The 26,278-nt window shown below is 44.5% G+C and overlaps 1 protein-coding gene across 3 annotated transcripts in view; it reads left to right on the top strand.

Annotated features, from left to right (window-relative positions):
* LOC140186224 (uncharacterized) overlaps positions 1-21,031 on the top strand; it is a 91,722-nt gene extending 70,691 nt beyond the window's left edge. For 2 of the 3 annotated variants that reach the window (XM_072240219.1, XM_072240218.1), the window contains 2 exons: positions 6,694-6,930; positions 18,732-21,031. In XM_072240219.1, coding sequence (XP_072096320.1) covers positions 6,694-6,930; positions 18,732-19,292 — 798 coding nt within the window. In that variant the 3' untranslated portion in view covers positions 19,293-21,031. The remainder of the gene's footprint in view (positions 1-6,693; positions 6,931-18,731) is intronic. The other variant, XM_072240220.1, reaches the window with a different exon arrangement.
* The last annotated feature ends 5,247 nt before the right edge of the window (positions 21,032-26,278 follow it).

The raw sequence follows: 26,278 nt of genomic DNA, 5'->3' as shown, positions 1-26,278 counted from the left end.
CTCTGAGAGCATCGTACTTAGTGGCTGGCTGTATTGTTAAGGCTAAGAAGCCTTTCACTGTTGAAGAATTGATTCTGCCTGCTGCTAAGGACATGTGCTGTGAACTGTTGGGAGAAGCTGCAGCTAACAAGATGGCACAGGTTTCACTTTCAGCTACCACAGTTTCAAGGGGAATCGATGACATAGCGGAGGACATTGAAGCACAGCTGTTGGAACGGCTTAACGAGTCTGGTTTCACTTCCTGAGTCAAAGAGGTTGCTCCTGAACGTCAGTCTACACACTGTGTCACACACAGGGAAATGCTGGCTAGCCGAAAAATGTCACCTGATCTTAACAGCGTATTGAGTGACATTGTTGAAGACATCAATCACATCAAAGCAAAAGCTCTTAACTCACGACTGTTTGAGCAGCTTTGCAAGGAAATGGATGCAGAGCACAAACACCTTCTCTTACACACTGAAGTCAGGTGGCTATCAAGGGGGAGAGCCCTGACCAGGGTTTTTGAGTTAAGAGAGCAGCTACAGAGATTTCTTTCAGGAAAAAAGTCACCACTGGCAGCACACTTCAGTGACGAGGAGTGGATAGCAAAACTCGCTTATCTGTGTGACATCTTCAACCTGCTCAATGAACTCAATTTGTCATTTCAGGGGAGAATGACAACTGACATTCACCTAGTCAATGAGATCAGCAGATGGAAGAAGTCCCCATTAGGTCAAATAAGCGGTAAAACAGCAGAGGACCATGTCCTGACATGGTTTACCCACTTTAAGAACCTGCTGGGAAGCCCCCCAATGATCCCGGAGGAAGAAGAGGACATACCCACGATACTAATGCAAGTCGACATTGGTGATGGCCCATTCACCATTGAGGAACTGAAGAAGGCCAAATATGCACTCAAACAGGACAGGAGCGCTGGACCAGATGGGATACCACCAGATGTCCTGAAGAACTGTGACCTGGACGACATCTTGCTGGACATATGCAATACGGCACTGATGAAAGGCGACAAACCAGGACAGTGGTCACTCTCAAACATTATCCCAGTCCTCACGTCTGGATCCCTCACGAAGAGAGATAACTACCACGGTATCAGCTTGACCTGTATCTTAGCAAAGCTATACAACCGGATGATCTTGAACAGGATTCGCACCGCCATTGACGCTAAGCTAAGATTCAATCAGAATGGTTTTCGACAGAAGCGTACAACAGTAATGCAAATACTTGCCCTCTGTAGGATCATCGAGGAAGTCAAGAAGAACAACCTACCAGCCGTGCTTGCTTACAACAATTTTCACAAAGCTTTTGACTCCATTCACCGAGGTAAAATGCTGAAGATCCTGAAAGCTTACAGAGTGCCAGACCATCTACTGAGAACAAAAGAGTCCAGCTGTACGAAAACCATGGCGAAATTTGTATCACCAGACGGAGAAACAGCAGTGTTCAAGCTCCTAGCTGGTGTGCTGCAAGGAAACACTCTGGCACCCTACACCTTTATAATCGTCCTTGATCACGCTCTGCGTCAAGCTACCAAAGATCATGACAAGCTTGGTTTTACCATAAAACCAGGGCGAACCAAAAGGGTCAGACCAGTTACGCTCACAGATCTCGATTTTGCAGATGACATAGTCCTGCCCTCTGACCAGATGGAGGAAGCACAGCAGCTACTGACAAAAGTGGAAATTGAGTGCAATAAAGTTGGACTTCACCTAAACGCTAAAAAGACAGGGTACATGGCGTTTAACTGCGACGAAAGTACTCTCAAGACCGTAGAGAATGATACCATTAAGGAAGTCTTTGACTACAAGAACCTCGGGTCAAGAATGATGAGTTTGAGAAGGACATAAAGATATGGAAGGCGCTGGCGTGGAGGGCTGTGAACGACATGAAGGAAATCTGGAAGTTGAACCTGACCAGAGGGCTTAAAAAGAGGATTTTCATAGCAGTCATAGAGTCCATTCTCACGTACGGATGCGAGACGTGGACACTTATCAAGACGTTGTGGAAGTCTCTAGATGGTTGCTATACACGAATGCTCCGCATGGCTCTTGACGTGAGTTGGCAACAGCACATGACGAACGTCGAGCTCTATAACAACCTACCGATGCTCACCACTAAAATCGAGGTGAGAAGACTGCAACTAGCGGGGCACTGTCTACGCCACCCCGAGCTACCTGCCAGCCTAGTCATCACATGGGAGCCCAAGCACAGGAGGATGAACCCTGGGCGCCCTCCCAAGACTACAGTCAACACGCTCCTAGAAGACAGCGGCGCGGCTGATGTAGATGAACTGAACACACTGATGAGGGAGAGGGAGAAGTGGAGAGTCCATCATCGTGCCTGACGCCAGCCCCCTAGGCCTGAGTTGAAACATAGAAACATAGAAAATAGGTGCAGGAGTAGGCCATTCGGCCCTTCGAGCCTGCACCGCCATTTATTATGATCATGGCTGATCATCCAACTCAGAACCCTGCCCCAGCCTTCCCTCCATACCCCCTGATCCCCGTAGCCACAAGGGCCATATCTAACTCCCTCTTAAATATAGCCAATGAACTGGCCTCAACTGTTTCCTGTGGCAGAGAATTCCACAGATTCACCACTCTCTGTGTGAAGAAGTTTTTCCTAATCTCGGTCCTAAAAGGCTTCCCCTTTATCCTCAAACTGTGACCCCTCGTTCTGGACTTCCCCAACATCGGGAACAATCTTCCTGCATCTAGTCTGTCCAATCCCTTTAGGATTTTATACGTTTCAATCAGATCCCCCCTCAATCTTCTAAATTCCAACGAGTACAAGCCCAGTTCATCCAGTCTTTCTTCATATGAAAGTCCTGCCATCCCAGGAATCAATCTGGTGAACCTTCTTTGTACTCCCTCTATGGCAAGGATGTCTTTCCTCAGATTAGGGGACCAAAACTGCACACAATACTCCAGGTGTGGTCTCACCAAGGCCTTGTACAACTGCAGTAGCACCTCCCTGCTCCTGTACTCAAATCCTCTCACTATAAATGCCAGCATACCATTTGCCTTTTTCACCGCCTGCTGTACCTGCATGCCCACTTTCAATGACTGGTGTATAATGAAGTCGTAGTAGTAGTAGGTTTAATATTAAATTCATTAGATAAACCCTTTTAGAAACAAAATTGACTGTATTAGCCACTGATAAGTGACTTACAACCTATATTCCAGTCGTGATTAACACCCCCCCCCCCATCAGCCGGTCCGCAAGAATATTGTCAATATTAAACCGGTCCATGGTGCAAAAAAGGTTGGGGACCCCTGTTCTATATTATGTATTGCATTGAACTGCTGCTGTTAAGTTAACAAATTTCCCGACGCGTAATAAATCTGATTCTGATTTTCTACACATCCACCACTTTGTGTTTATAAAAGAAACACAGACATTCACCTATCCTTTGCTCTATCCACCTTAAAATTATGTCCCCTCCTATCGGCCATTTCTGCCTGGGGAGCAAGGTGCTGGCTGTCCACTCTGTCTGTACCTCTGTCAAATCACTAACCTCCTTTACTCCAAAGCCTGATTTATGTTGGAGCTGACTGATCTCGAGGAGGCTGCAACAAAGATCTTCTTGTTTTTGACAGAGATGCAATGTGGAGCAGGCCCTTCCGGCCCAATTCAGGAACAGCTTCCTTCCCTCTGCGATCTGATTTCTGAATGGACATTGAACACTGCTTCTTTAATTCTGTTTTTCGCTCTACTTATTTAATTTAATTATTTAATGTGCATGTATGTGTGTATGTATATATTTACTGTAATTCAGTTTTCTTCTCTCTATTATGTATTGCATTGTACTGCTGCCACAAAGTTACAAATTTCATAATTAAACCTGATTCTGATTTATCAAAAACTTATTTGGGAAGAGATCTGTGTTCATACATTCAATGGCATGCAAAGAAATGTACTTCATATGCAGCTGGTAGTGGTGAAGTTTTATAAAAATACTGTTCACAGAAGTGGCAAGATGGTGCTGAACCAACAAACTCCCTGTACACAGCGTACAAAATGCAGTGGATCTACACCACTGGTATTTCTTCTCATTTTTAAAAAAAATGGGTATTTTCCTCCTACACACATCCCATAGTGGGAATTGAACCCGGGTCACTGGTACTGTAAAGTGTTGTGCTAGCCACTACGCTTCCATGCTGCCCTAAGGAGAGGAGGTTTCCCTCCCTTAAAAAGCTCAAGTGAACAGATGGTATTTTTCAGTCATTTTGAACTCCACTCAAATTCTCAAATTTCTCTTGACATTACCTCATGATTAGATGACCATAATGCTTGCTGGTGCTGTGGTGGATTGTCAGTTGCTTTTGAACAATTTTACTAGCCCTATTATGTTACTTATTGCAATGCACTGTGTTTTATAAAATTACTCTCAAGGATATTCTTGTTTTCCCAATCCCATTCCTTAAGCTGCCAAGTATTTGTGAGCATCTTCTTGGCCCAGCTCAGGACTGTCATCTCTTGTGAGGCGCTTGAATCTTTCCTATGGGAAAATTCTTCCAGTGACTTCAGCATGGAAGCAAACCATTGGAATGCCACATCACACCAAAATGAGATTCCAAGCCACCTCAGAACTCTTGAGATCTGAGCTTTAAAACATTTCTCCTGGGAATTAGTTCTAAAGGATTTTTGCATACGAGTGTCCTATTAAGCCACAGCTAGTGCTTAGGCCTCATCTAGAGGGCGCAGCCTAGAATACCAGGACATCCCTTTACAACGGAGATGAGGAGGAATTTGGGTGTATTTAAGGCAGAGATTGATAGGTATCTGAGTAGCCAGGGCATCAAAGGTTATGGTGAGAAGGCGGGGCAGTGGGACTAAATGGGAGAATGGATCAGCTCATGATAAAATGGTGGAGCAGACTCGATGGGCCGAATGGCCGACTTCTCCTCCTTTGTCTTATGGTCTAATTTCTTTGGCCAGAGGCTGGTGAATCTGTGGAATCCATTGGCAGTGACAGCTGTGGAGGTCAATTCATTGGGTATATTTTGATAGGGTTCTTGATTATTTAGGGATGTCAAAGGTTATGGGGAGAAGACAGGAGAATGGGGTTGAGAGAGAAAATAAATCAGCCATGATAGAATGGCAGAGCAGGCTCAATGGGCTAATTCTGCTCTTATGTGTATAGCCTCTGTGTGCTATAGTCAGGAGAAATCTGAGAATTTGAATGGAGTTCAAAATGACTGAAAGATACCATCTGTTTGTTTGAGCTTTTTATGGAAGGAAAGCCTCCTCTCCTTAGGGCGGCACTACAGCGTAGTGGTTGGCAAAATGCTTCACAGTACCAGGATCTACTGGAAAGGCAGACTGGCATTTGTGTGGCACCATTCCCACCCCAGGGCCATTGTACAATGATACAGGCAGTGAAGAGCTTTGGTTACTACTGGAACAATGAAGAAAATAGTCACCAATTCATGCACAGTAAGATTCCCACTGTCAGCTGTGTCCAGATAACAGAGACACATTCTACAGGTGCTGGAAATCCAGAGCAACACACACAAAACACTGGAGGAACTCAGCAGATCAGGCAGCATCCATGGAAATGAATGAACAGTCGATGTTTTGGGCTCAGGACTGGAAAGGAAGGTAGAAGATGCCCAAATAAGGTGGAGGGAGGGGAAGGTACACAAGCTAGAAGGTGATAGGTGAAGCCAGGTGGGTGGGGATGAAGTAAGAAACTTCTCCTTTCCTTTCTTTGATAGTTCACTCTTCTCTCCTATCAGATTCTTTCTTCTCCAGCTCTTTACCTGTTCCTGCATCGTTTGCTCCTGCCAGATATACAAACTCGCTCTGTGCTGCACGTTAAGTGCAGTATTGTGCAGACGTCTGAGGTACCCCAGCTATATACATACATGTGCTTAAGACTTTTGCACAGGACTTTATGTGTGATGAACAAATTTAAGACCAAGACTGCTTATTGGTAGCACATAAATCCAGAGTTGGAAAATGATGGTGACCAAAGCTATCTCATTAGATATTCCAAAATCTGAAACTCTTCCAGCCCCAAGCATTTTCGATAAGGGACACTCAACCTGTATTTTTCAACCTTCCCCCTAAAATATCAAAGAGGCACAAGAGACTGGAGTGCAGAAGAAATGGAGGAAGGGGTCTCATTGAAACCTATCGAATATTGAAAAGCCTGGATAGAGTGGATGTGGAGAGGATATTTCCTGTGGCGGGGTAGTCTAGACCAGAAGGCAGAGCCTCAGAATAGAGGGGCATCCTTTTAGAATGGAGATGGGGAGGAATTTCAGGAACCAGAGGAAATTGAATCTGTGGAATATATTGCCATGGATGACTGTGGAGGCCATTTCAATGGGTATGTTTAAAGCGGAGGTTGATATGTTCTTGATTAACTGGGGTGTGAAAGGGGTTGAGAAGGATAATAACTCAGTCATGATGAAATGGCAGAGCAGACTTGATGGGCTGAATGGCCTAATTCTGGAGATGCTGGAATCTGGAGCCATAAGCAACCTGTTGGAAGAACTGAGCAGGTCCAACAGCGTCTGTGGGTGTTCTGATGATTAGAGCATTGACCTGAAATGTTGACAATTCCTTTTGTCCTACTATTCTGCCAAGTTGCTCCAGCCAATTAACTGTTGATCCAGTGGGCCCCACTACCTCTCTCTACACACTTGGGGACTTTACCTGGCCTTTGACCAACTCTGTCATTCCTAGGTTTCCAAGAGGAGCCCGTCGAGCTCACCTACTGTCTGTGACTGGCTGGTGCCAGATCTCCCACCTTCTGAAGAGGAGAACCCAGCGGTGGATCGAGCAGGAGATGACGGAGAGGATTCTCCTTCCAGGCAGCGAACGTGCTACACGCACAAGCCCAGGGATGCTCAGGGGCCACTGCCGAGAGATTGGTATGGCTGGGCTTCAACAGGACCACTTACTAAGCTGGTGGAGAAGTGTGTGAGTATATCAAGCCAAGAGGGATACAGAGCACTGGAGAAATTGGTTGTTTTCACACTGTTGAAGGTATTTGCAGGTACATTCAGTGGAGGGAAAACAGTGTAAATGATCTCACTTTGAGAAAATGCACAGGTGTGTTCCATCCTTTTGGAAAGCACTTGTAGAGGGAGGAAGTCAAAGTCAAAGTGAATGTACCTTTGGGATCTGTGTTGGGACCACTACTTTGTTGATGGCTTTGTGGTCAAGTTTGTGGACAATATGAAGATAGGTGGAGGAGCAGGTAGTTTTGAGGAAGCAGAGAGGCTACATAAGGACTTAGATTAGGAGAATGGCAAAGCAGTGGCAGAAAGTGTCTGGTCTTTGGTAGAGGAAATAAAAAGGCAGATCATTTTCTAAATAGAGATAAATAAAATCTGTGGGGCAAAGGAACATGAGAGTCATCGTGCAGGATTCCCTAAAGGTTAGTTTACAGGTTGAGTCTGTGGTGAGGAAGGAAGATGCGATGTTAGCATTCATTTTGAGAGGGCTGGAATATAAATGCAAGGATGTAATGCTGAAGCTTTATAAAGCACTGGTGAGGCCTCACTCAGAGTATTGTGAGCAGTTTTGAGCCCCTTATCTAAGAAAGAATGTGCTGACATTGGAGAGGGTTCAAAGGAGGTTCACGAAAATTATTCTGGGATTAAAAGGCTTGTCATATGAAGAGTGTTTGGTGGCTCTAGGCCTGTACTCAGTGGAATCTGGGTTTCAATGAGGTCACCTCTCATTCTTCTATCAAATGTTGAAAGGCCTCGATAGAGTGGATGTGGAGAGGATGACACAGCCTCAGAATAGACGGGCATACTTTTGGAATGGAGGTGAAGTGGAATTTCTTTAGCCAGAGAGTGCTGAATCTGTGGAATTCATTGCCACAGGTGACTGTGTCATAGGGAAGAGGTTGGTGGATTCTTGATTATCATGTGCTATGTATGTTATGTGTACAACTTTACACCCTGGTTTGAAGAAACCTTGTCTCATATCTATATGCATTATATGGTTACAATGCCCATTAAAAAGTATTCAGCCCCCGCCCTCAGAAGTTTTCATGTTTTATTATTTGACGATATTGAATCACAGAGGATTTAATTTGGCTATTTTTGACACTGATCAACAGAAAAAGACTCTACCACAGGGATGGCCAGCCTATGGTGCATGCGGCAAAAGTGGCTCATTGCACCCTAGTGATAAGCCTACTCATCCAGAAAGTATTAACCAAAAACCGATTTGTAGAAAAAAAATCTGTAACAGGAGCTCAAGTAACTTAGAGCTAGAGATGGGTTTTACTGAGAATAAATCTAAAACTTACTTTTAGCGATTTTATTATTTCGTGCACATCTTTTGATGAATGTTATCTTTCACATTAATCTGTTTTCAATTAAAGAAAATGTTCAATGAGTCAAACTGGGAAAGAAGGACTTTTGTTCTGCAGTCGTTCCATAACTGTACAATACACGTTTGATACTTGTTTGATCCTGACGCGCCAGGCGTCTGCACCAGCGGTGCGTCGCAGGTTTCTGCCAGTCAGTTTACAATTGACACTCGTGAGCTTTGTTCGTCCTTTGTGGACATTTACAGTTTTGTACTTTTTCGAAAATTAAGCCTTGTTTTTACATTCAGTTACCCATCACAGTGCAAAAGAAAATGAGCAAAAGAAAAGCAAGAAGTGATAGTAATTTCAATGAACAGTGGGAAAATGAGTTTTTTATTTATAGTGGGTCCGTCAGGAAAACCGTTGTGCATTGTTTGTGAAAACACTTTCTCACATAATAGAAGACATGATCTTAATAGACACTAGAAAACACAATATCAGACTGAAATAGAAGGAAAACAGAAGCTAGTGCTTGAGTCTGAGTTACGGAAAGAATATGTGATTAAGAAAAAGGAAGAAATTAAAAGACAAAATATATTTGTTAGAAGTCTCATAAGGTAAGTAATGTTTATCTTGCTTTTATATTAAATGCTAAATATGTCTATATTAACATTTTTACATATTTTTGGCCAGGTGGATTCAGAATTGGCTTGCCTGCAGAAGGCAGAGGGTGGTGGTGGAGAGAGTACATTCAGATTGGAGGATTGTGACTAGTGGGGTCTCACCAGGATCGGTTCTGGGACCTGTACTTTTCATGATTTTTATTAATGACCTGGATGTGGGGGTAGAAGGGTGGGTTGGCAAGTTTGCAGACGACACAAAGGTTGGTGGTGTTGTAGATAGTGTAGAGGATTGTCAAAGATTGCAGAGAGACATTGATAGGATGCAGAAGTGGGCTGACAAGTGGCAGATGGAGTTCAACCCGGAGAAGTGTGAAGTGGTACACTTTGGAAGGACAAACTCCAAGGCAGAGTACAAAGTAAATGGCAGGATACTTGGTAGTGTGGAGAAGCAGAGGAATCTGGGGGCATATGTCCAGAGATCCCTGAAAGTTGCCTCACAGGTAGATAGGGTAGTTATGAAAGCTTATGGGGTGTTAGCCTTCATAAGTCGAGGGATAGAGTTTAAAAGTCGTGAGGTAATGATGCAGCTCTATAAAACTCTGGTTAGGCCACACTTGGAGTACTGTAAGCACGAGGAAATCTGCAGATGCTGGAAATTCAAACAACACACGCAAAAAATGCGGGTGAACGCAGCAGGCCAGGCAGCATCTATAGGAAGCGGTACAGTCGACATTTCAGGCCGAGACCCTTTGTCAGGACTCTGACAAAGTTCTATTTTAACTTCATCAGTCCACAGGACTTGTTTTCAAAATGCATCAGGCTTGTTTAGATGTTCCTTTGAACCTTATGAATAGAACCTTTTGACGGTAATGAGCAAAGGTATGTTTGGAGAGAAAAGGGTGCAGGATTTCATGAAAATAACCCCTCTCCAACTGTTAAGCACGGGGGTGGATCGATCATGCTTTGGGTTTGTGTTGCAGCCAGTGGCACGAGGAACATCTACTGGTAGAGGGAAGAATGAAATCAATTAAATTCCAGCAAATTCTGGAAGCAAACATCACACCGTCTGTAAAAAAGCCGAAGATGAAAAGAGGATGGCTTCTGCAACAGGATAATGATCCTAAACACACCTCAAAATCCACAATGGACTACCTCAAGAGACGCAAGCTGAAGGTTTTGCCATTGCCCTCACAGTCCCCTGACCTAAACATCATCGAGAATCTGTGGATAGACCACAAAAGAGCAGTGCATGCAAGAGGGCCCAAGAATCTCACAGAACTGGAAGCCTTTTGCAAGGAAGAATGGGTGAAAATCCCCCAAACAAGAATTGAAAGACTCTTAGCTGGCTACAGAAAGCATTTACAAGCTGTGATACTTGCCAAAGGGGGTGTTACTAAGTACTGACCATGCAGGGTGCCCAAACTTTTGCTAGGGGCCATTTTCCTTTTTTGTTATTTTGAAACTGTAAAAGATGGAAATAAAAAAATTTTCTTAAAATATTAAAGAAATGTGTCATCTTTAACTTTATGCCTTTTGGAAATCAGTTCATCTTTCACTGGCTTAGCTATTCACAGTAACAGAAATTTTGACCAGGGATGCCCAAACTTTTGCATGCCACTGTATATTTAAGACAAGATTGCCCAGGTGCTTCACTAGTCACAGCTTTATGGGAGAGTAGCAAAGAGAAAGCCACTGTTGGGGGAAAAGCTCACATGAAATCTTGGCTAGAGCTTGCCAGAAGGCATGTGGGAGACTCTGAAGTTAGCTGGAAGAAGGTTCCAAGGTGTGATGAAACCAAAATTTATCTTTTTGGCCTTCAGACTAAATGCTATGTTTGGTGTAAGCCAAGCACTGCACATCATCAAAAACATGCCATCCCTACCCTACAGCATAGTGGCAGCTGCATCATGCTGTGGGAATGCTTCACTGCAACAGGCCCTGGAAGGCTCGTGAAGGTAGAGGGTAAAATGAATGCAGCAAATACAGGGAAATTCAGGAGGAAAACCTGATGCAGTCTGCAAGAGAACTGCAACTTGGGAGACGATTCATTTTCCAGCAAGACAAATGACCCCAAGTATAAAGCCAAAGCTACACAGGAATGGATTAAAAACAACAAAGTTAATGTCCTGGAGTGGCTAAGTCAGAGTTCAGACCTCAATGCAATTGAGAATTTGAGGCTGGACTTGAAAAGGACTGTTCACTCACAGTCCCCGGGCAACCTGACAGAGCTTGAGCAGTTTTGTAAAGAATGAGGAAAAGTTGCAGTGTCCAGATGCGCAGAGCTGATGGAGACCTATCCACACTGACTGAAGGCTGTAATTGCTGTCAAAGGTGCATCTACTAAATACTAACTTGAAGGGGGCGAGTAATTATGCAATCAATTATTTTGTGTTTAGTAATTGTAATAAATTGAGATCAATTTGTGGAAATTTGTTTTCACTTTGACATGAAAGAAACTTTTCTGTTAATCAGTGTCAAAAACAAAAACAGATTAAATCCACTATGATTCAATGTTGTAAAACAATAAAACATGAAAACTACCAAGGTGGGGGGGGGAATAATTTTTATGGGCACTGTATATATGTTATATATACGTGTACAGTTAAATGACAAACTTGATTAGTCAGGGCATGAGGGGATTTGGGTAGCAGGTGAGAGATTGGGGCTGAAAGGAAAAATGGATCAGCCATGATGAAATGTCAGAGCAGACTCGATGGGCCAAATGGCCTGATTCTGCTCCTGTATCTTAGTCAATTTTATGTCTCATTATACTACCTTGAGTTTCATTTTCTTGCAGACATTTACAGGAAAATAAAGATTACATTTATGAAAACTACATAAAGTTGAAGCCTCACTTGGAATATTGTGAACAGTTTTGGGCCCCTTATCTGAGAAACTTGTATTTACGAACAGCTGGTGCATATAGGACCTGAGGGCACAGCCTCAGAATAGAAGAATGTTCATTTAGAACGAAGATGAGAAGTTTCTTTAGCCAGAGAGTGGTGAATCTGTGGAATTAGTTGCCACAGGTGGCTGTGAATATATATAAGGCAGAGGTTGATAAATTCTTGATTAGTTAGGGCAAGAAGCGTTATGAGGAGAAGGCAGAAAATTGGGCTGGTGGGAAATGGATCAGCCATGATGAAATGGCAGAGCAGACTTGATGGACAAATGGCCTAATTCTGTTCCTATATCACAAGTCCTGGTTATGAGACCAGTGATGCCAGGCAGACAATCTCTGTTGATAAAAGTTAGGGTCAACTGTCTTGCAAAGACACTGCCAAGGAGAAGACAATGGCAAACCTCCTGTGTAGAAAAATTTGCCAAGAACAATAGTGGTCGTGGGACCATGCTCATCTACGTCATACAACACAGCACATGATATGATGTGCTGACATTGCAGAGGGTTGAGAGGGGGATCACGAAAATGATTCATGGAATGAAAGAGTTGAGGAGCATTTGATGGTTCCAGGCCTGTACACACTGGAATTCAGAAACATAAGGAGCAGACGATAGACAATAGGTGCGGAGAAGGCCATTTGGCCCTTCGAACCAGCACTGCCATTCACTGTGATCATGGCTGATCATCCACAATCAGTACCCTGTTCCTGCCTTCTCCCCATATCCCTTGACTCCACTATCTTTAAGAGCTCTATCTAACTCTTTCTTGAAAGAATCCAGAGAATTCACCTCCACTGCCTTCTGAGGCAGAGCATTCCACAGATCTACAACCCTCTGTGTGAAAAAAATTTTCTTCAACTCTGTTCTAAATGGTCTACCCCTTATTCTTAAACTGTGGCCTCTGGTTCTGGACTCCCCCAACATCAGGAACATGTTTCCTGCCTCTAGCGTGTCCAATCCCTTAATAATCTTATATGTTTCAATCAGATCCCCTCTCATCCTTCCAAATTCCAGTGTGTACAAGCCCAGTCACTCCAATCTTTCAACATATGACATTCCTGCCATCCCTGGAATTAACCCAGTGAACTTACGCTGCACTCCCTCCATAGCAAGAATGTCCTTCCTCAAATTTGGAGACCAGAACTGCACACAATACTCCAGGTGTGGTCTCACCAGGACCCTGTACAACTGCAGAAGGACCTCTTTGCTCCTATACTCAATTCCCCTTGTTATGACGGCCAACATGCCATTAGCTTTCTTCACTGCCTGCTGTACCTGCATGCTTACTTTCAGTGACTGATGAACAAGGACACCCAGATCTCGTTGTACTTCCCCTTTTCCTAACTTGACACCATTCAGATAGTAATCTGCCTTCCTGTTCTTGCCACCAAAGTGGATAATCTCACATTTATCCACATTAAACTGCATCTGCCCACTCACCCAACCTGTCCAAGTCACCCTGCATTCTCATAACATCCTCCTCACATTTCACACTGTCACCCAGCTTTGTGTCACCTGCAAATTTGTGAATGTTACTTTTAATCTCTTCATCTAAATCATTAATGTATATTGTAAATAGCTGCGGTCCCAGCACCGAGTCTTGTGGTACCCCACCAGTCACTGCCTGCCATTCTGAAAAGGACCCGTTAATCCCTACTCTTTGTTTCCTGTCTGCCAACCAATTTTCTATCCATGTCAGTACCCTACCCCCAATACCATGTGCTCTAATTTTGCACACTAACCTCCTATGTGGGACCTTACCAAAGGCTTTCTGAAGGTCCAGGTACACTACATCCACTGGCTTTTCCATGTCCATTTTCATAGTTACATCCTCAAAAAATTCCAGAAGATTAGTCAAGCATGATTTCCCCTTTGTAAATCCATGCTGACTCGGACCGATCCTGTTTCTGCTATCCAAATGTGCCGCTATTTCATCTTTTATAATTGACTCCAGCATCTTCCCCACCACTGATGTCAGACTAACTGATCTATAATTGCCTGTTTTCTCTCTCCCTCCTTTCTTAAAAAGTGGGATAACATTAGCTACCCTCCAATCCACAGGAACTGATCCTGAATCTATAGAACATTGTGTCCACGATTTCTAGAGCCACCTCCTTAAGTACCCTGGGATGCAGACCATCAGGCCCTAGGGATTTATCAGCCTTCAGTCCCATCAGTTTACCCAACACCATCTTCTGCCTAATGCAAATTTCCTCAGTTCCTCTGTTACCCTAGGTTCTCTGGCCACTATTACATCTGGGAGATTGTGTCTTCATTAGTGAAGACGGATCCAAAGTACCTGTTCAGCTCGTCTGCCATTTCCTTGTTCCCCATAATAATTTCAAACCTTTCTGTCTTCAAGGGCCCAGCTTTGGTCTTAACTAATTTTTTACTCTTCACATACCTAAAGAAGCTTGTACTATCCTCCTTTATATTCTTGGCTAACTTACCTTCGTACCTCATTTTTCCCCTGTATTGTAATCTCATTGAAACCTATCAAGTGTTAAAAGGCCCCAGTAGAGTGGATTTGAAGAGGATGTTTCCTATGGTGGGGGAGTCTTGGACCAGAGGACACAGCCTCAGAATAAAGGGACGTTCGTTTAGAACAGAGATGAGGAATTTCTTTATCCAGAGTGTAGTGAATCCGTGGAATTTGTTGCCACAAGCAATTGTGAAGGTCAAGTCATTTGGTGTATTTAAGGCAGTGATTGACAGGTTCTTGATTAGTCAGGGCCTGAAAGGTTACAGGGAGCAGACAGGAGAATGGGGTTGAGAGGGTAATAAATCAACCCTGATGGAATGGCAGAGCAGACTCGATGGGCCAAATGGCCTAATTCTCCTCCTATGTCTGATAAACAACCAATGTGCAAAAGACAAATTATCCAAATGAAAAATACATAAAACACAAGAAAATCTGCAGATGCTGGAAATCCAAAGTCAAGTCAAGTCAAGTCACTTTTTATTGTCATTTCGACCATAAACTGCTGGTACAGTACATAGTAAAAGCAAAACAATATTCCTCCAGGACCATGGTGCTACATGCAACAACATAAAACTACACTAGACTAAGTGAGACAACACAAGGCTACACTAGACTAGATAAGACAACACAAAAACTACACTAGACTACAGACCTACACTGGTCTACATGAAGTGCACAAAACAGTGCAGGGCAGTACAATAAATAATAAACAAGACAACAGGCACAGTAGAGGACAAATTACAATACAACAATAAATGATGTAGATGTCAGTCTAGACTCTGGGTATTAAGGAGTCTGAGGGCTTGGGGGAAGAAACTGTTGCACAGTCTGGTCGTGAGAGCCCGAATGCTTCAGTACCTATTGCCAGATGGCAGGATGGAGAAGAGTTTGTATGAGGGGTGCATGGGATCCTTCACAATACTGTTAGCTTTACGGGTGCAGTGTGTAGTGTAAATGTCTGTAACGGCAGGAAGAGAGACCCTGATGATCTTCTCAGCTGACCTCACTATCCGCTGCAGGGTCTTGCGATCCGAGACGGTGCAATTCCCAAACCAGGCAGTGATGTAGCTGCTCAAGATGCTCTCGATTCATCTTCTGTAGAATGTGGTGAGGATGGGGGGTGGGTGATGGACTTTTCTCAGCCTTCGCAGAAAGTAGAGACACTGCTGGGAGTGCTTGGCTATGGAGCTGGTGTTGAGGGACCAGGTGAGATTCTCTGCCAGGTGAACACCAAGAAATTTGCAACACACTGGAGGAACTCAGCAGGTCAGGTAGCATCTATAGAAATGAGTAAACAGTCGCTGTTTCGGGCTGAGATCCTTCATCGGGACAGAGAGGAAAGATGCCTGAATAAAATGGTGGAGGGAAGGGAAAGAGGCTAGTTGAAGGTGATAGGTGGGAAAGGTCAAGGGCTGGGGAAGAAAGAATCTGATAGAAGAGAAGAGTGGACCATGGGAGAAAGGGAAGGAGGAGGGGACCTAGGGGAAAGAAATAGGCAGGTGAGAGGAGGTAAAAGGTCAGAGTGGGGAATAGAGGAGGAGGTGGAATTTTTGTTTACTGGAAGGAGAAATGATATTCATGCCATCAGGTTGGAGTGTACCAGACAGAACAAAGTAATAATACTGAGCACAGAACACACTCAAAATGCCAGAGGGACCCAGCAGGTTGAAGACTCTGATGGCTGAATAGTATTGCGTGTAGCAAAATCACATCAACTTTTAAAGATGGGAATGGGTGGCTCCTGCAGTGAAGGAGAATAAAGAGAAAAAGGATGGACCTGTGTTACCATCACAAAGTTTCTCTTGAAGTACAATCACTTGTCAAGAATGGGACACAGACTCCTGGGAAGACTACAGCAGCAGACAGGTTGTGAAAAACTTGTAACTTCCACGTAGCTTCAAAGCCAAATTTATAAAGATGTAGGAGGAAAATTATGCCATTGGGCCCCATTGGGTCTGCTCCGCCATTTAATTACGGCTGATTTATTTTCCACCTTTCAACACTATACTCCTGCCTTCTCCCCATAATCTTTAGCAACACACACACACAATGCTGGAGAAACTCAGCAGGTCAGGTAGCAGCCATAGAAATGAATAAATAGTCAACGTTTTGGGCTGAGATGATGCTTCAGGGCTTCTTTGATGCCTTTTCAAGACTCCTGAATGGACCTTTCCTACAATAATGATGAACCTAATCTCTCAACAGTCGACATGTTGGGCCGAGACCCTTCATCAGGACTGGAAGGAAAGAGGAGAAGTCAGAGTAAGAAGGTGGGAGGAGGGGAGGAAGAAGTACAAGGTGGCAGGTGAGAGGTGAAACCGGGAGGGGAGGAGGGGTTGAAGCAAAGAGCTTGGGAAGTGACGGATGAAAAAGGTAAAAGAGTTGAAGAGAAGGGGAAGCATGGGAGAGGATGAAAGACCATGGAAGAAAGGAAAGGGAGAGGATCACCACAGAGAGGTGATTAGCAGGTGGGAAGAGAAGGTGTGAGAAGGAAACAGAAATAGGAATGGTGAAAGGGGGAGGGGGGTTAAAAAAAATTGATGTCAGGTTGGAGGCTACCCAGATGGAATACTGTACAAGGTGTGGCTCCAACCTCAGTGTGGCCTCATTGCTGCAGTGGAGGACGCCATGGTCTATCTGTTCAGATCCACAACTGCTGAGTTCCTCCAGCATTTTGTGTGTGTCAGGATCAGGTTTAATATCACCGGCATACATTGTGAAATTCGTTAACTTTGTGGCAGCAGTACAATGCAATACATAATAACAGAGAAAAAAAGAAAACTATGAATTACAGTAAGTATGTATGTGTATGTTAAATAAGTAGTGCAAAAATTATGAAATTAAAAAGTAGTGAGGTGGTGTTCATGATTCAATGTCCATTCAGAAATCGGATGGCAGAGGGGAGGAAGCTGTTCCTGAATTGCTGAGTGTGTGCCTTCAGGCTCCTGTACCTCCCCCCGATGGTAACAGTGGGAAGAGGGCATGTCCTGGGTGGTGAGGGTCCTTAATGATGGATGCCCCCTTTCTGAGGGGGCTCCTTGAAGGTGTCCTGGATACAGTGGAGGCTAGTGACCATGATGGAGCTGACTAAGTTTACAATCATATAACCGTATAACAATTACAGCACAGAAACAGGCCATCTCGGCCCTTCTAGTCCATGCCGAACGCTTACTCTCACCTAGTCTCGCCGACCTGCACTCAGCCCATAACCCTCCATTCCTTTCCTGTCCATATAGCTGTCCAATTTAACTTTAAACGACAATATTGAACCTGCCTCAACCACTTCTGCTGGAAGCTCGTTGCACACAGCTACCACTCTCTGAGTAAAGTTCCCCCTCATGTTACCCTAAACTTTTGCCCTTTAACTCTCAACTCATGTCCTCTTGTTTGAATCTCTCCTTCTCTCAATGGAATAAGCCTATCCACGTCAACTCTATCTATCCCCCTCATAATTTTAAATACCTCTATCAAGTTCCCCCCTCAACCTTCTATGCTCCAAAGAATAAAGACCCAACTTGTTCAACCTTTCTCTGTAACTTAGGTGATGAAACCCAGGCAACATTTTAGTAAACCTCCTCTATACTCTCAATTTTATTGATGTCTTTCCTATAATTCGGTGACCAGAACTGTATACAATACGCCAAATTTGGCCTCACCAATGCCTTGTACAATTTCAACATTACATCCCAACTCCTATACTCAATGCTCTGATTTATAAAGGCCAGCATACCAAAAACTTTCTTCACCACCCTATCCACATGAGATTCCACCTTCAGGGAACTATGCACCATTATTCCTAGATCCCTCTGTTCCACTGCATTCTTCAATGCCCTACCATTTACCATGTATGTCCTATTTTGATTAGTCCTACCAAAATGTAGCACCTCACATTTATCAGCATTAAACTCCATCTGCCATCTTTCAGCCCACCTTTCTAACTGGCCTAAATCTCTCTGCAAGCTTTGAAAACCTACTTCATTATCCACAACGCCACCTATCTTAGTATCATCTGCATACTTACTAATCCAATTTACCACCCCATCATCCAGATCATTACTGTATATGACTCTGCAGCTTACTTCAATCCTGTGCACGTGACTCCTGCACCCCCATCGCCCCACACACCGGACAGTGATGCAGCCAGTTAGAATGCTCTCCGTGGTGCATCTGTAGAGATTTGCGAGTGTCTTAGTGACATACCAAATCTCCTCAAACTCCTAATGAAATATAGCCACTGTCGTACCACCGTTATTGCTGCATCGATATGTTGGCTCTGGGTTATGTCCTCAGAGACAGGTGAGGTTCTGAGTGTGTTGCCTCAGAATCAAACCGCACCGGATTCAACGTTGTTAGGATGATTCAGCTGTGAACTAATAAAGAGGGTAAATGTTGTAACTAAAGCTCTCTTCCAGCCACTTCACTTCATCTTATTTTTTTACATATACAGACCCCGGGCAACCTACCGAGTGACCACCGCACTGAGAAGCAGCGAAAGGTTATGTCCGACATGCAGTTAGAGGCAGACTGGGAACAACTGTGCACGGACTCGTCAGCGGGTGCAGCATCGTACCCCCTCACCCGATCCGCCCAGAGTCAACGCCAGCTCGCCTCGCCCACCAATCTACGGCGGACCTGGTTTGGAAGTCCCTGCTTTGCCACCCGGCTGGGTGCCTCTCGACACGACTCCAGCGGGCCAAGGCAGATGGCTCCGCGCGGCGTGGGCCCCAGGCCCCTGCTGGAGAGCGCCGTGTCGAATGACATCATTCGGGGCTTCCAGATTGATGGGGCCAAAAGCAGGCACCGGGCGCCTGAATCTGAGCGAATAAACCTGATCAAACCGGCCTTTGTCATTTCGGAGGCACGTGAAGACCGCGAGCCTCTGGTCCAGGCTCCAGACACAGTCGGCCAATCTGGCAACTTCGGCCCTTTCGAGGAACTGAAACCGAACACAAGCAATGCAGCTTCGGAGGGACAGGGGCTGACCCACGCTGTCCCTGGGGCATCTTAAATCGATGCAGTCCCAACGTCATGCATCGTTCCAATGAGGCATAACCAGTGCTTCCGGGAGACGAAGTGTCACCTCTGCACGTAGTGCACAACCACTACTCTGCACAGTCGCTGCAAACCCCACTTCACACGTCACCAGCCGTTGCTACACTGACCTACAGCGAGCCTCGTGGGCAAGTGGGAGTCCAAAGCATTACCTTGCTGCTGATGACAAGGATTCGTTTCCCTGGGGCAGTGGTGCTGTGGGGAGAAGGCTCCAGTTTTTATTGGTAGCCAATTAGCTGGTTGTGCTACAAGGCTGCTTTGAAGCTCGTCAGAACAAAAGGCAACACATCCCAAGGATCAAGTGCCTCACAGCCAGAGACAAAACCTCCACTTAATGACTTCAGTGTCTTATTGAAAAGCAATACTACTGTTAATACTGTGGCTTAAGCTAAATTGTATAAATTAGTAATTGATAGTGTTAAATTCACTAATATTGGTTCACTTAAACAGAAAACACACCAAGTAGTTCTTTCAGTAAATGCCATGAGACTACAGGATATAGGTGCAGAATTAGGCCATTTGTCCCATCAAGTCTGCTCCACCATTTCATCGTGGCTGATCCCTTCACCCCATATCCCTTCATGCCCTGACCAATCCAAGAATCTCTCAACCTCTGCCTTAACTATACCCAATGTCTTGGCCTCCACGGATTCACTATTCTCTGGCTAAAGAAATTCCTCCTCATCTCCTTTCTAAAACTTGGCCCCTCTATTCTGAGGCTGTCCTTTGATTTGAGACTCCCCCACCATCCTCTCCACATCTACTCTATTGAGGCCTTTCAACATGTGATTGGTTTCAGTCAGGTCACCCCTCATCTACTGAATTCCAGTGAGTAGAGGCCCAGAGTCATCAAACGCTCCTCATATGACAAGCCTTTCAATCCCAGAATCATTATTTGTGAACGTCATTTGAAACCTCTCCAAATTCAGTACTTCCTTTCTTAGATAGGGGGCCCAAAACTGCTCACAATATGCCAAGTGAGGCCTCACCAGTGCTTTATAAAGTCTCAACATTACATCCTTGCTTTTATATTCTAGTCCTCTTGAAAGTGAGGAGAAAGGTACAACTCAAATGGGTTAGAAAAATCCACTATAATCTATTACAGTTTTGGAACAGTTGGGGACCAATAAGATGGTGGCCAAGAGGTGAAATAATGTTTCATGTGTGTTTCTTGACAAAGGTTACTGACTGAGGAAGGCTTTGAAAAGTGCTCCATTGTGAAACATTGATCTGCTGTGTTGGCATACACTGCTGGGTAATCCAGTGTGTACTGGACCAGTTGGACGTCCAAACAGTGTTACAGTAAGCAAGGTGAAAAACGCTGCAATGATGTGTTCCACTGAAATTTCATTACAGATCTTTAACCATTTTAATGCTTTCTTCCTTTTCCCATGAATGAATTAAAATGGTGTGAAAACTTTTGTTGATGGCTGAAGTGTGAAATAATCAGATTGACGACACAAATAAGACCACAGGACATTGGAGCAGAATTAGGCCATTTGGACCATCTAGTCTGCTCTGCCAGTTCATCACGGCTGATCCATTTTCCCTCTCAACCCCAATCTCCTGCCTTCCCTCCCCGCAGCCTTTCATGCCCTGACCAATCAAGAATCTATCAACCTCTGCCTTAACTACACCCAATATGTCTTGGCCTCCACAGCAGCCTGTGGCAACAAATTCCACAAATTCACCACTCTCTGGCTAAAGAAATTCCACCTCATCTGTGTTCTAAATGAATGTCCCACTATTCTGAGGCTGTGCCCTCTGGTCCAAGACTCCGCCACCATAGGAAATACCTTGCCACATCCACTCTATTGAGGCTTTTCAACATTCAATAGGTTTCAATGAGGTCGCCCTTCATCCTTCTGAATTCCAGTGAGCTATTAAATGCTCCTCATATGATAATCTGGTTCTACACACAGTTGAAGATGAGCTTTTAGTCACATGTACATCGAAACACAGTCAAATCAGCGTGGATCTTTATTTACCATATTTATTGAGATACAGCATGAAACAGGCCCTTCTGGCCCGTTGAGCCCTGCCGTACCACTCAGCATTCCCCCCCCCACCCCCATTTACCCGATCTATACACCTCATAATTTCACATACCACTGTCAAATCTCCTATGTTCCAAGGAATAACGTCCTAACCTATTCAACTTTCCCTATAACTCAGGTCCTCAAGTCCCATCAACATCCTTGTAAATTGTCTCTACTCTTTTAATCTTATTTACATCTTTCTATAGGTAGGTGACCAGCAATGCACACAGTACTCCAAATTTGGTTCCACCAATGCATCCCATCTCCTGCACTGAATACTCTGATTTATGAAGGCTAATGTGCCAAAATCTCACTTTACGATCCTGTCAATCAGTATCCGAATTAGCTCTGCTACCTGGGTCTCCTGTCCAAAAGCTGCTGCAGCATGACCTGTACCAACATGTTGGTTGTGTGCCATGTTAGCGTCGCAGTTAACGCAGTGCTGTTACGGCTTAGAGCGTTGAGTTTTAGAGTTCAATTCCGGCATCCTCTGTAAGGAGCTTGCACGCCCTTTCTGTGAGCGCACGGGTTTCCTCTCACAGTCCGAAGACGTAAGACCATAAAGTATAGGAGCAGAATTTGGCCATTTGGCCCATCGACTCTGCTCTGACATTTCACCATAGCTGATTCATTTTCCCTCTCAGCCCCAGTCTCCTGCCTTCTCTCCGTATCCCTTCATGCCTGACCAATCAAGAGTACCAATTGACATACCAGTTAATTGATCATTGGAAATTGTCATGTGATTAGGCTAAGGGTGTGTTGCTGGGTGGTGTGGCTCATTGGGCCAGAAGGGCCTGTTCCATACTGTGTCTCTACATAGATAAACACCCAGACTCCATGAGCATTCTTGCTAATTTACTTACTCCCTGTTAGGCCGCTGGCGTTTAGGGCAGCAATGAAGGTCCTCCACCTCTGGCAGTGTTCAGCACTTCCTTCATTGTGTCAGCAGCTTCCACTCAGTCACACAAGTCCTGTGAGGAGACTCAGGATGTTGCGCTCAGATAGAGAAGGACTCTTCATTGCTGTTTTTGGTCAATCAGGGTTGTTAGCCCTGAGCTGAACCCCTGAACCTGGAGAACCGATGGACCACTCTTAGCCTGTTTGGCATGGGTGACCTTACCAAGGGTGAAAGCATAAAGCCCTGACTCCAGCCAACATGGCTCTCTGGATCATTGAGGCATGCAAGCCTCCAAACCCGATAAGTTTGTGGTCTCCTTGGAGACACGAGCATTCACATCTACAGAATTTGCCCCTCAGAAAACGAGCCCTATAAAAATCAGGCATTATCTCCATCCCCTTTTTCACAATTCTCATTTATGGTCATCAGTTTCTCCCACCTTCACCTACTGGTTCCTTCAGACTTTGCACCAGAACTTTTTACTACACATTAGTCATTCTGCCACTCACTGCCTCCCCACCAGCCCCTCATTCAGACCTTCTATTATGATACCCTAACCTCTCCCCAACCCCAATCTGATATGTTCAGTAATTCCACCTTCACAGCTGTCCTGGATAGATGATGGAAGATTAATAATCCACAGAGAAGACGTGTCTGGTTGTGATGGATCTGAGGTGATGAAGCCACTATAACTTGGCCGCCAAATCTGAGAGCCTGGAACATGGCTGTTGCCGGTGGCACGGCAGTGTAGTGGTTAGTACAACTCTCTGCAGTACAGCTGACCCAGGGTTCATTCTCACCTCTGCTGTAAGGAGTCTGTGCGTTCTCCACGTGACCATGTGGGTTTCCTCTGGGTGCTCCAGTTTCCTCCTCACATGATGGGTTAATTGGTTATTGTAAATTGTCCCATGATTAGACTAGGGTTAAATCAGATTGCTAGGTGGCGTGGCTCGAAAGGCCGGAAGGGCCTATTCTATGCTTTATCTCAATGAATAAATTTTTAAAAATCAGGTGTTCCCAAGCTGGGGTCCTTGAAACCCTTGTTAATGGTAGGGGTCCATGGCATAACAAAGGATGGGAAGCCCTGTTCTAGATTCAATCAAGGGAGGTATCAAAGATAGTGTCACGGCTGCAGAAAAGGAGGAAGTCATGGAGGGATTGTCTACGGAGTCTCTGTGGGTGGAAGTTAGGAACAGGAAGGGGTCAATAACTCTACTGGGTGTTTTTTATAGACCACCCAATAGTAACAGGAACATCGAGCAGCAGATAGGGAGACAGATTCTGAAAAGGTGTAATAGTAACTGCGTTGTTGTGGTGGGAGATTTTAATTTCCCAAATATCAATAGACAATAGGTGCAGGAGTAGGCCATTCGGCCCTTCGAGCCAGCACTGCCATTCACTGTGATCATGGCTGATTATCCACAATCAGTACCCCATTCCTGCCTTCTCCCCATATCCCTTGATTCCAAGAGCTCTATCTAACTCTTTCTTGATAGCATCCAGAGAATTAGCCTCCACTGCCTTCTGAGACAGAGCCTCAGAACCACAACCCTCCGTGTGAAAAGGTTTTTCCTCAACTCCATCCTAAATGGCCTACCCCTTATTCTTAAACTGTGGCCTCTGGTTCTGGACTCCCCCAACATCAGGAACATGTTTCCTGCCTCTAGCATGTCCAATCCCTTAATAATCTTATATGTTTCAATCAGATCCCTTCTCATCCTTCTAAATTCCAGTGTATACAAGCCCAGTCGCTCCAATCTTTCAATATATGACAGTCCCGCCATCCTAGGAATTAACCTCGTGAACAAACGCTGCACTCCCTCAATAGCAAGAATGTCCTTCCTCAAATTTGGAGACCAACACTGCACAGAATGCTCCAGGTATGGTCTCACCAGGGCCCTGTACAACTGCAGAAGGACCTCTTTGCTCCTATACTCAACTCCCCTTGTTATGAAGGCCAGCATGCCATTAGCATTCTTCACTGCCTGCTGTACCTGCATACTTACTTTCAGTGACTGATGAACAAGGACACCTAGATCTAGTTGTACTTCCCCTTTTCCTAACTTGATGAATCTGCCTTCCTGTTCTTGCCACCAAAGTGGATAACCTCACATTTATCCACATTAAACTATCAATTAAAATTAAAATATTGATTGGCATGTCCCTAGAGCGGGGGGTTTAGATGGGGTGGAGTTTATTAGGTGTGTTCAGGAAGGTTTCTTGACGCAATATGTAGATAAGCCTACAAGAGGAGAGGCTGTACTTGATCTGGTATTGGGAAATGAACCTGGTCAGGTGTCAGGTCTCTCAGTGGGAGAGCATTTTGGAGATAGTGATCACAATTCTATCTCCTTTACCATAGATTTGGACAGGGATAGAAACAAACAAGTTAGGAAAGTGTTTAATTGGAGTAAGGGGAAATATGAGGCTATCAGGCAGGAACTTGGAAGCATAAATTGGGAATGTATGGAAGAAATTTGGCAAATGTTCAGGGGATATATGCGTGGAGTTCTGCATAGGTACGTTCCAAAGCACCAGGGAAAGGATGGTCGGGTACAGGAACCGTGGTGTACAAAGGCTGTTGTAAATCAAGTCAAGAAGAAAAGAAGAGCTTACGAAAGGTTCAAAAAACTAGGTAATGATAGAGATCTAGAAGATTATAAAGCTGGCAGGAAGGAGCTTAAGAATGAAATTAGGAGAACCAGAAGGGGCCATGAGAAGGCCTTGGCGGACAGGATTAAGGAAAACCTCAAGGTATTCTACAAGTATGTGGATAAGATGTGAGAGAACAGGACCAATCAAGTGTGACAGTGGAAAAGTGTGCATGGAACCGGAAGAGATAGCAGAGGTACTTAATGAATACTTTGCTTCAGTATTCACTTCAGAAAAGGATCTTGGCGATTGTAAGGGTGACTTGCAGTGGACTGAAAAGCTTGAGCATGTAGATATTAAGGAAGAGGATGTGCTGCAGCTTTTGGATAGCATCAAGTTGGATAAGTCACCAGGACTGGACGAGATGTACCCCAGGCTACTGTGGGAGGTGAGGGAGGAGATTGCTGAGCCTCTGGCGATGATCTTTGTATCATCAATGGGGACAGGAGAGGTTCCGGAGGATTGGAGGGTTGCAGATGTTGTTCCATTATTTAAGAAAGGGAGTAGAGATAGCTCAGGAAATTACAGACCAGTGAGTCTTACATCAGTGGTTGGTAAGTTGATAGAGAAGACCCTGAGAGGCAGGATTTATGAACATTTGGAGAGGCATAATATGATTAGGAATAGTCAGCATAGCTTTGTCAAAGGCAGGTCGTGCCTTATGAGCCTGATTGAATTTTTTGAGGATGTGACTAAACACATTGAAGAAGATAGAGCTGTAGATGTAGTGTATATGGATTTCAGCAAGGCATTTGATAAGGTACCCCACATGCAAGGCTTATTGAGAAAGTAAGGAGGCATGGGATCCAAGGGGACATTGCTTGTATTGTGCTGTAGGTTTTCTATGTTTCTATTCTATCTTCATTATCTATCCTATCAACACCCATCCCAAAATCTTACAATAAAATTACTTCTCACTCTGTACTCGAGAGAATCCATGAAATTCAGTTTAATATCAAGTTTCATATCACTGGCACAGGTTGTGAATTTTGTTTTGTGGCAACAGTACATTGCAATACATAATAACAGAAACCTATAAATTACAGTAAGAAATATATTTTAAAAATAAATAAATATTGCACAAATAGAGTGAAAAAAGGGGGAAAGTAGTGAGATAGTGTTTGTGGGTTCAATGTCCATTCAGCAATTGGATGGCAGAGGGGAAGAAGCTGTACGTGAATCATTGAGTGTGGGCCTTCAGACTCCTGTACCTCCTCCCTGATGGTAGCAATGAGAAGAGGGCATGTCCTGGGTCATCACGGGGCAACCCTCTCATTCCAGCAATCCTTTCTGTGAATCTTTTCTGAGCTTCCCTCTAGCTTCCTAAGGGTTCCCCTGCTTCCACTCCCATTC

Source organism: Mobula birostris, chromosome 22 (genome assembly GCF_030028105.1).
Source record: "Mobula birostris isolate sMobBir1 chromosome 22, sMobBir1.hap1, whole genome shotgun sequence".
In the NCBI taxonomy this organism is placed as follows: Eukaryota; Metazoa; Chordata; class Chondrichthyes; order Myliobatiformes; family Myliobatidae; genus Mobula; species Mobula birostris.
The sequence above is the reverse complement of the archived record's forward strand: the minus strand, read 5'-3'. Positions and strand labels throughout refer to the sequence as shown.